This window comes from Plectropomus leopardus, chromosome 14 (genome assembly GCF_026936395.1).
Source record: "Plectropomus leopardus strain MGB_pleo_1.0 chromosome 14, ASM2693639v1, whole genome shotgun sequence".
In the NCBI taxonomy this organism is placed as follows: domain Eukaryota; kingdom Metazoa; phylum Chordata; class Actinopteri; order Perciformes; family Serranidae; genus Plectropomus; species Plectropomus leopardus.
The window spans coordinates 8,583,748-8,594,954 of record NC_142189.1 but is presented as its reverse complement, the minus strand read 5'-3'; the positions used below and the strand labels follow the sequence as shown (position 1 = coordinate 8,594,954).

Below are 11,207 nucleotides of genomic sequence, written 5' to 3'. Positions count from 1 at the left end.
TTAATTAGGTTACTGATATCTTTCCTCTCTTTCACATTTAAGTACTTTGTTATGGCACTAGATTTACTCTCATTTCAAATAAACAAACTGATTTCTATTGTTCAATTTATGTACAAAATGCACAAGAAATTCATCATTAAATCTTTATTGTGATTTTAGATAACAGAACTATCTAGCACACAGTATTTCCCTCATCTTCGCACGATCAGAGAAAAATCCAAACCCAGATTCTCTTTACTCCATCATGGGCCATGAGATGTTCTATTGTGGTCACAAACAAGTATATTAGAGCTGCAATCATTTGCTTGCTACATTTACTCCAGTGTTAGGATTTTCTAGATATTTGAAGAATTCCCCTTGGGCACTGAGAAACCTTGCTTAGTTGGTTCTTTGGTTAGTTTGTGTAAATGTCATTAAAATTTTGCAGTTGGACAGATTTATATATTTTTGAAGGACAGTATTAAAGTCGTGACTTTATTAGTTGGCACAAATGCACAACATGACTGTAACTGCAAATCACATAATTTCCTCTTGGTGAGAATATTGTAACATAAATTATGCCAAAGAAATATGACAGAGAATGAAAAGCATGCCACCCAATACCAAGCTCCCCCTGTGATCAATAATGGTTAGATGCAGCTCTGATCTCATAATATAATACTGAGCTGAGACTTGATGGCTATGGAAGCATCTTATTCAGTTAAGAATACGCTGCTTTAGACTGAAAAGTGTCAGAAATGGTCTAACAAAGAGCCATAAAGTCCTGTGTAATCCCAGCATGTTGTGTTTTTCCAGTTCTTGTATTTAAGTGGACAGATTCAAGTGCATGTCTCTTCAAAGGCATGGATGACGCTGTCGTATGCAGGGGGGGGAGTCTGTGAGGGGAGGAATCCTTTAAGTCCATTGTTCCCCAACCAGAAGGAATGTCTCTTATTTGGGACGAGGGATGCTGATTCGGATGAGTTTGAAGCTGCTGTGTCCTCAGTCGTGACCAGCGTGTCCTCTCCCATCTCCAGGCCGGCCCTGCTCCTTTTGGGCAGAGGGCGAAAGGTTGAAGTCTCTAAGCCGGGCTTACTCCCCAGAGGGCCCACCGGCTCCAGAGAGGGCTGTCTGTAGACGCTCAGAAAAGTGCTCCTGTAAAGGCCCAGCTGGTTGCTCATGTTTGCGTTTGAAGTGTTGGATCTTTTCTTAGAGCGCCTGGTGATCTTGGCGGTGGCCTGGCGCCTTGATGCCCACGTCAACAGAACGTAGACCAGAGCACCCAGCAGCAGGCCCACAAGCATAGATAAACAGAAGGCTAAAATCATATCGCCTGGAAAAGAGAAAAAAATCAATGCAAAGTGTCAGGAAAGAAGAAATACTCTGGGAAATGCTTAGCAGAATAAAACAGGATGTCTTTTGTTGTTCTATAAATGGGAGAGATTATTTCCCCAGACAGTGATGGACGTGTCAGTTGCATTTCAAGTTAGAAATAAAATCTTATTAGCATGGAAGAGGAGCAGTTGCATCAGCTGAATATCTCATATGTGCCAGATTTCTTTCAGGAAATTTTGTTCTTTGTTATTGATTTGCTATTGCCGGACTGCTATACTGGGAACAACGTTATATAAAATCTTACATCATACCTGCATGTGGGTTCACTGTCTATGCAGTGTGTTGAACTGAAAGAAAATAACTCCACTTTTTTTTTTCTACATTTGATTGTCACGTTCTTCCTGAAATGAGGTCATTCGGTACACTACTGCACATGGATGTCGATTGCGAAAGTTTCCTGACTTCTCAGGAAAAGTTGTTCATGGGAAGTTTATATGCGCCTTATGCAACAAGTAAATTTAAGGTGCTTTATATAAGACCTAAACATAAGACTATATAAAGACATAAATATGATTTTAAAAGAATTGTACCAAATAAATAAGCTTCAATGGAATAAAATTGACAAAAACAGAAAAATGTTAGAATGCAAAGACAGATTAATAAATACCCCTGTAATTTAATAATAAAAAACAGCAAACAGAAACATTTTAAGCTGTGATTTAAAAGACTTTTTTTTCTGAAAACTTCTTTGAAATGTAGGGAACATATTTACTGTTTTGATTGTGTTTCAGTAGTAGAAAGACAGAAACAGAGATGGAACAACATTAACAACTTCGTTGGTTAATGCAACAATTAACCAATGAAGTGAATTAAGTTATCAATGTTTTTTCTGAGCACTTTATTATTTTGGTAATCAAACAGATAATTACAGGGGCCCATACATTAAAAAAACTGTCTATCTTTACATGCAATTTTGCTTTTATTTCTTCCCCATTGAGAACACTTTCATTAACCTGACTTGCTATTGAGGTATAGAAATAGAGTTATTGTAGTTATTATTTATATGTCACCAATAAAAAGATATGCAGCAAGTCATCCTTTCTTTTACCCATTCTCCACTAATAATTCCTCCAATTGGTCTATTGATGTCAACTATGAAATTAATTGCCAACTAATCCGATAATTGATTAATCAGCTTGATTCCAGCTTGATTTACCAACCAAACAACTCATGGATTAAATAAAGAAAATAATCAACACATTAACTGACAATGACAATAAACATTGATTTCAACACTAATCTGCATTTTTACATTGCAAACATGCTACTCCTAAACAGTAGCTTTGGGAATCAGTCCCTAGATATTTTTAAGAAACAAATACAAACATACTCACCAGTATTAAATGATTTTAGTATCTCCAAAAGGGGATGTGTTTCATTATGAGCCATGGTGCCACCATAAGTTGGTGTTAAACTCCACACTGACTCCAAGCAGACGGATGAAGCTTTTTCCAAGACAGGCTTTTTGCTTTTTTCCCCCTCTGCAGTGTTTGGTCTGGCGGAAACTTTGCTGTCATGCTTCCTTCCCTTTCTGGCTTTAAAATTAGCAAGTGCATTGCTTATCTGTGTGGGACATAACACTGGGAAACAGGGTTGTTTCCTTTTGCATCATTTCCTTGGGATCGATACTTTCAACAATGGCTTTATTGGCTTAGTTTCTTGTGTTGTCATTTTTGCTCTAACCAAGTTCTTGATAGGGCTGTAAGATTAGATAAAATACATTAGAACCAGTAAAACTTTACAATCTTCTGACGTGAAAACGCTTGGCAGTTTTTCCGAGTGTCTTGACAAAGTTCTGGATAAACGAAACTGAAAATTTAACCATTCACTGGAGAGTGTGCAGGCTATCAAGCTCCCAGTTTCTGTGGGGATTTCCTTCAATTGTTGCTCCGTTCCCACTTCACTCCTGCCCTCAGAGTCCTCATGCTGACATTATGCAGCTCAACAGCTGATACAGTAATCAGGTACATCCACAGGCGTATCATGACGAAATGGGCCCCCAGGGACAAATAACAGGCCCCACCACCTCTCCTACAAAGGAGTTAACTTTTGCCTTTTTTACTGATATTTTGCGACTCTATAGTTTTAATGCATCTTTCTTTTTTGGGGGGGCTGTGTCTTATTGTGGAATCTTTGTATGTGACAGTTTCGTAATTTTTTGTGGTTGTTTAATGTCTCTTTGTAGTTATTTTGTGTCTCTTCTGTGGTCGTTTTGTGTCTCTTTGTAGTCTTTTTATGTCTCTGTGGATGTTTTACATCACTTTGTATACATTTGTCTCTTTATGTGTCTCTTTATGGATGTTTTGTGTTTCTCTAAGGTCTTTTTGTGTTTCCTTGTGGTTGTTTTGTGTCTCTTTAAAGTCATTTTATGTTTCTTTGTGGTCATTTTGTGTCTCTTTGTAGTCTTTTTATGTCTCTGTGAATATTTTGTGTGTCTTTGTATACATTTTGAGTTTCTTTATGCTTGTGTTGCTCTCTTTTTGTGTTTCTTTGTGGTTGTTTTGTGTCTCTCTGTAGTCACTATTTGCAGTTCCTTTATGGGCTTTTTGTGTGTATTTCTGGTCATTGAGAGTTTCATCCTGGTTAGTTTGTGTAAATTTGAGTCCAATTTTGCAGGTGGACAGATTTATATATTTTTGAGGGTTTGTTTTGAAGTCATGCCTTTATTAGACATTAGCACTCTTCTATGGTTTAACAAACTCTAAATCCAAAATCCTTTCTCAAACTGTTTCATTAAGCAAGGGGCTTTAGAGTTTTATGTGTGGGAATTTCACCTACAGATGGCGCCAAAGTACTAACAATGACGATTCGTTTGGGGGAAACTGCAGCTTTTACCCCCTCAGTCACCATGATCTGTATCATAAAGACTGGAGGATCACCAGACAAATCATTCAAGAAATATCTGAATTCAGCTGCAGACTTGTAAGGATTGCATTTCAGTTTTATTATATGATTCTAACTATGAAGTAGTAGGTCACTATTTCCTACATTAATTTAAAATTATGAGTTATGAGTACACCAAATGTACTTTAATTTTTCCACCTGGCCCGCTGCAGTCATATCTGACTCCATCCGCTCCCTCCTGTCCTGCAGTAACCCTCTGTTCCCCCAGTGTCATCTCCACTCCCGATCCCATTTTTCCCTCATTAACCCTGAAGTTAACAGACCTTCCCCGCCCACCTGCTTCCTGTTTCCCCTAATCAGACCAGTCAAACTTATGCAGGGTAATTTCCACTTCTTTAACCCTTTGAAACCTGGATCCACATCACTTTTCTTGCTCTGTGACACGTACACAAGTATTTAAACCTTTGAAATCTGAACAAATTGGTTTGATTTCTTGTGAAAACACAAGAAAAAAGGCTATGAAGAACATAGCAAGAGCTGTCCCGCAAACTGCAAGAAATTGTTTTTGGAAAATTATCTTTAAAGAAATGAGGGAAAATTTAAAAAAAAAAAACCAACAACCTGATATATTTGTCTTCATAATAGATTTTTTGAAATTATTTAACAGAAATATTATTTATTAAGCACTTTTGGGTGGTGATTTCCTTATATTTTTTTTCTTTTACTTTATATTTCTTTGATTTTATTTTCTAATTTTCAGGGAATTTTCTTGTACATTTTGCACTTTGTTTTGCTAGTTTTTGCATAATTTTTGCCTCTGTTGTATGGCTGCCTGTACCTGCATATCTGTCCGTCTGCTAGAATCTGTCTGTAAGCTGATTTCTCCAATAATTTAGTGAAAATCATCATTTTTGCCTGGACTGTTTGCGTCTAAGTCCATCATTATACAAACCAGTTGTGACAAACTAAGTTTTGTTTGAAAGCAGCAAGGAAGTATGGTTTACAGTAAAACTTAGTTTTACATAACTTTAAACATATTCAGTACGGTGCCTTTTGGCACATTATGTGTGGTTTTTTTTTTAAACTCATCACACAATTTTGACTAATAAGCAAGAGACACCAGCTGGCAGAGTACAAACTAACTCCTTGCAGTTACCTGCCAAATTCAGTACTGGAGTAAGTTTCGCTGTTCACACTAAATTCATGCTTTTCCTCAATATAACAATTTTATGCTGCTCAGATATGTCCAACAAGTGGTCTCTGAGCCAGCAGAGGGCAGAGTTTGCTTTGGTTTGCATTTTACTATTTCTTTATTTGCTGAACACAACCATGCAGTTATGGTTATGGATCTTATGGATTTCATATGCAAAATTTAAGAAATTTGAGAAAAAACTCAGAATTATTTTCTTTTTGGCTTACTAGAAACAGTGATTAACCTTGTGACCTTTTGCTGAAAACTGACTGCTGGCTTAACAACTAGTGTGCAATCATACTGCGGGAGAATTTCCCAAAACCTGACAACCCAAAGCTCAAAGTTTTTCATTTGTTATGCACAAAAATTACAGTGAAGCAGTCGTTGGCAATAGATTTTGTAATATTAAGACTCCATCAGACAATGCAACAAAATGTATGAAAAGAAAATCACACAAATGCAAAAAAAGAATCTGTTGGATTGGGGACTGTGCTTTATTTATCAGAGGAGGGGGTGGCTGGTCTGTGAATTCATTTATTTATTTATTTATTTATTTATTTATTTATTTATTAATATCTTGACTTAAAGCTGTAACCTCGGAGGCTAAGAAATGAAGCCAGTGCAGAGGAACTGCAGTTCATCGACTTGCCATTTTGAGTTCACAGTCCCATAGACTCCCATGTTAAAATACCAAACTTTGCAACAGAAATAAACATGTTTAAAACATGTTACCAAACAAAAAGTTTGGGTCTCTATAGCTAATCTTAACATTCATGACAACTGTAAAGGGGGTAAATTTTTTCTTTTAAGTCATTGTTATCAAAGCATATTTAAGGGCGGGACCACTTGAGTTTTTACAGTCTGGGCATCAGGTGGTCATCTTTGGCTCTAAAACAGCAAAGATGGCGACGGCCAAAATGCCAGACTCAAGGCTTCATTTCTTAGCCTCTGAGGTTACAGCCTTGGGTCAAGATGTAAATAAATAAATAAATAAATAAATAAATAAATAAATAAATAAATAAAGTCGCACACCTGCCATGCCCTGTCTTTGACAGATAAAGTACAGTCCCTAACATAAAATAAGACAATAGAATATTAAAAAGATTAACATCTACAGCACCCTGTAATCCATCCATCCATTATTACACACTATTACACACTGTGTGAAAAGGTCACTGTAAACTCAAACTGGCCAGTCAATGACCTGCATGTCATCTGCAGCTTTGAGTGAAGATATAAATAAATAGGCCTTTATATATATATATATATATATATATATATATATATATATACACACATATATAAAATCACATCCCAGCCACCCTCCTCTGATAAATAAAATACCATCCCCAACATAAAATAAGACAAAAGAATATAAAATAGAAATTATATTATATTATATTATATTATATTATATTATATTATATTATATTATATTATATTATATTATATTATTCTGTCAACATCTACAGCATCCTGTGATCCATCCATTCATCCATTCACACAAACTACTACACACTGTGTGAAAAGGTCACCGTAAACTAACCGTGAAGTGCCATAAACAAACCCCTGAGACAGACAGGGGGATACCCGGAATTCCTCCGGTTACCCAAAGAATGACCCCTTTTGTCCCTAAAAATTAGGAGGACAGACAGGAACTAGACCACACACTTCAGACCCCTCCTCCCCCGGTCTGTGTGCAGTTTGCTGCCAGCAGCAGCAGCGTGTATCGCCTCCCTGCTTCTCCTTCTTGCGGTTACAAACTTCACTTCACGCCACCATGTTTCATTTTCAGCGTTACCACTGGCAACAAGGCAACACACAGACACTTCCTCTGTAAAGTTGATGCTGCGCAGCCCTCAGTGTGGTAAGATGACATGTGGCACGCAATTTCAGATTTCATCGATAGTGTTGTAATTGCTTGTTTGTTGTTAGGGTCCCTATTTCTGCTACTTTTTTCGCTTTTATTGAGTTCAAAGCGTTGCGTTTGTGGTGTTTTAGTAACTTCCTGTCGTCTTAACTTAGCGGCAAAACATAATTCAAGTAACTATACAGGTAACTAAACATGTTTCATTCATTCTTATAAGTGTTAAACAATGATAACTTAATATGTGCGCAACAGGTGTAAATGTAACCTTTAATTGCTAACAGTTGTGCTTAGCTAGCTAACTTATTTGGGCTGATTTGTTTACATTTTCACTCGACAATTTAACTTCCTTTTTGTTTCTTCATAAAGAGCTAAGTTTGCTTGCCAAGAAGAATAACAGTTTCAGTGTTTATTTTAACATATTTTTAAACAGCCATGTCGTTCTTTAACCATTTTACTTATATATAATATGGTTGTTGTACACTTAGGGATTGTTAGCTATTTATGTTGGAGGAGTAGGTGGTGCAAAACAGGGGAGGCATGTTACATTTTTTAACACTGGGGAGGGAATTATATATATATATATATATATATATATATATATATACACACACACACACATATATACATATATATACATACATATATATATATATATAATTTTGGCTAAGGGAAGGGACGTACAACTTTAACCCTGGGGGCCTGCTTTGATATTACACAGACCTGTATTGCTCAAAATGCACTTTTCAAAATCAAGTTTAATCATAGATATCAAATATCCATAAATTTTCAGGATATTAACCCTTTAAATGCCATGTTTTTGTCATTATGCCGCTATTTTTTAGATGCAAAGAAATAATTATTTCCAATATACTGCATGCTTAGTAGATTGTTATTATTATTATTATTATTATTATTAGGCCTACTATTTTTATTATAACAGCCTAGGATATGTCAATGATTAGCAGCAACATTGACTGTGACAGTGCACCTATAGTGGAAATGGCATGTAGGTCTATTTTCTCCATATGCCAAATATGTTCAAAATGACATCATCAGGTGGAAAACAATTTTTACACTTGCCAGCCTCTCCTCTGATAAATAAAGAAAAGTCCCTTTATTTGGCTGTAACTTCTGTCTTTGTGGTAAAGAGTGCTTATCCTTATCATCTTTGTGCAGCTGTATATCTTTATTTATAGCTGTTACTTCCTGTCCATTTCTTGGCGGCACTTTTTGAGAACTAATGACTCATATCTTGTATGTGATATGAGTTGCAGTCAATGACCTGTTTTCGAAATATGAGGTGCTCCCATCTGGTACATACTATAGTGATCAAATTAAATGCAGGAGGAGATACCCGAATAATCACCAAACCCCTTTTCTTCCCTCTATCAGTGAATTTCTTAAACTCAGGACAAATGGAGAGTGTAAAGTGTAATGTGTAGTGTAATGTGTTTGAATGCACTTTATGTCTGCGCTGTCTGTGCACTTTATGTCTTTTTTTGCATGATATGTATTTTTATGTGGCAAGACAAATTTCCCCAGGGACAATTATAGTAATCTTAAATCTTAAATGTAAGCAATTAATTGATTGGAACGTGATAATGTAAAGTCATAAACAGTTTGATTAGCCTGTTTCACTGCACTTTGTAGCTTTTAAAATCATACATTACATTGATAGAATTTTTTTCACAACAGATAATTTGTCATACAGTCAGAGAAAAGCACAGGTGTCACAAATATCATTAACAATCATTAAGAAAAAAAGAATTTCAAGCACTTTTTTTGCAAAGCATTTTACAAAAATTATAAAGATGACCTGTTCCTCGGACAGATTTTTCTACTTATACCAGCTATTGAGTAAATAGGAAAAAGTCAAACTATCATATAAATAGTTGAACCTACATTTAGCCTTAAGTGTCCTTTAATCAATCATGTATCAGTGTTATTCTTAATATGTGAAAAATGTGGAAAAAAGCAATGATTTAGACATGTACCCAGGTTGGATATGCAAATGATATTAAGGTTAGTAACAAGTTGTTGCCAAATAAGGTACAATATCACAAACAATAAAACTAGAATAAAATAATGAAAACATTAATTAGTATTGTCACAGCAGATGGTGGTAATTCTGTGATTTTGGTAAACTGTGAGAAACATATGAGTGTGCCTAACTATTAGCTGAGTTCCCTGGGGTGGTGTTAATATAGGCATTCAACATGTACTCATGCACAAGAAAAGAAGTTTCACAGTTTAATTGGGCCCAAAATTTAGCAGATAAACGCTTGATACTGTTGGTTAAGCAGCAAAGAGCAACAGTGTTGTACAATCACTGCTTGACAATTTGTGTTGCCTTAGCTGAAACCCTCTTACTTCTCTGTTGCAGGCAATGAATGGAAGAGGTTCTTCTATTGGACAGTAAACCTGCTTGTCGCTGCATGAAACCTGAGAATCAATTGGACCTGGTCCTGCAGAGAAATTAGAAAGAGAGAGAGAGAGAGAGAGAGTCAGGGAGGGAGGGGCGGAGGGGATGTCCCATTCAGGACAGTTGTGAAGGATCTTTTGCCGTCAGCATCAGTGACCCACCTTGTCATACAGCTGCGGCGAGACGACATGGCCTCTCCAAGGCACCTCGGTCGAACGTCTGTGGACATCGCAAATGTGATGCAAAAGCTGCAGGGTAAGTGTCATTCTTTATGGTTCAGCCGGCTTTCGGACAAAACACTCTCTCCTCCTGCGCTGCTGCACAGTAACATTGTGCTGATTCAATGACTGGGCCGAGTGCCCGTGTGAAGTTTGCCAGCTTCTGCAAGGCAGGATGCTCACACACACATGCTCACACACACCCACACACCCATTTACTCACATAGGAGCGTTTAGGCGAACAGTTAGAAAATGTGTTATTAAAATTAATCTATTTCTCTTAGTGCTTACTAGGATTATAATTATCCCTGTGCCTCATTTTTCTTGTCTCTCCGCATACTGCATTGTTGGCAAAGATTTTTAGAGTTATAAAATGCGCTAAAAATGCAGTGTTAAGTATAAAATTTAGTACTTAAAAAGTTCTTGTAACTGTCCTGTCATGGAGCATGTCTAGCCTTTGAAAGCAGACATTTTATTTATTTAAGTAATCTGATTTAATGTCCACATGGTCTCTTCTGCACCAGATTTATGTTTTCCAGGAGCACATAATCTTATTTGGAAAATTAATTTTCATTCTTGTGGTATCTTGTGGTCAAACAACAAAAAGACATGCTACATTGTTTGCCGGTCTATAAAGGGTAATTAAGACGTTATATAGAGAAACATGATTTCTTTCATTCAGTTAATGTTGTGAAACTCCTGATGTCGCCACAGTTTGCCCTCTCATCTTTAAATCTGATTTTCTGTAGAGATTAAAAAGCTACATTTGTTGCATAGAGGCATGTTTTTTCAAACCATGTCATTATCCAAGTAGCATCAAGTGATCTTGTCACCAGTAAAAGGAACTTTTGGTCACATTTTTTGAAGACATTTGCAATAATTTTGTCCTTTTGGTGACTTCTTAGAAAATTAGATACTTTTATCATAGTCTTGGGTTAAAAATTAGCTTCCTAATTTTATTCTTTCTCTTTGAGGCAAGCCAGCGATCAGTAGGAACATTTAATCTGCTCTGACTCTTGACATGGGATACTGAGTCACAATAACAGTGGCTTCATGAATGCACAGACAATGCACTAAGCAAGACTAAAACCTGACACCCTTTCTGCCCTTGGTAGGAGAATAGATCGATAGCGGGAGTCTCTTTTTGTTGGTGTCCCCCTGCTGTTACAAGGGCATTAGGCCACTACCATCACTACACGAGTCTGTTCGATTCTGGCATCTGCTTCCACTCAGTTCAGATGTATTTCTGGACGCAGAGTATACCAAGAAATTTCACACGTTATGGCT

The 11,207-nt window shown here is 36.6% G+C and overlaps 2 protein-coding genes across 2 annotated transcripts in view; one reads left to right on the top strand and one right to left on the bottom strand.

The window, feature by feature from the left end:
* Positions 1-129: 129 nt before the first annotated feature.
* Positions 130-2,869, bottom strand: myct1b (myc target 1b). Its single transcript, XM_042500695.2, has 2 exons — positions 2,709-2,869; positions 130-1,312 (listed from the first exon to the last, which is right to left on the bottom strand). Exons 1-2 carry the CDS (start codon positions 2,761-2,763, stop codon positions 819-821), a joined length of 549 nt encoding a protein of 182 aa, XP_042356629.1. The 5' UTR covers positions 2,764-2,869; the 3' UTR covers positions 130-818.
* Positions 2,870-7,164: 4,295 nt separating this feature from the next.
* Positions 7,165-11,207, top strand: part of syne1b (spectrin repeat containing, nuclear envelope 1b) — a 101,101-nt gene continuing 97,058 nt past the window's right edge. Inside the window, exons 1-2 of the mRNA XM_088087704.1 lie at positions 7,165-7,277; positions 9,664-9,957. Of these exons, the coding sequence (XP_087943830.1) occupies positions 9,891-9,957 (67 nt within the window). The 5' untranslated portion in view covers positions 7,165-7,277; positions 9,664-9,890. The remainder of the gene's footprint in view (positions 7,278-9,663; positions 9,958-11,207) is intronic.

Excerpts from the sequence above, each read along its gene's own strand:
- myct1b (XM_042500695.2), bottom strand. The coding sequence starts at position 2,763 with ATGGCTCATAATGAAACACATCCCCTTTTGGAGATACTAAAATCATTT. Across the intron at positions 1,313-2,708 it reads ACTAAAATCATTTAATACTG|GCGATATGATTTTAGCCTTC; the intron begins GTGAGTATGTTT and ends TCTCTTTTCCAG.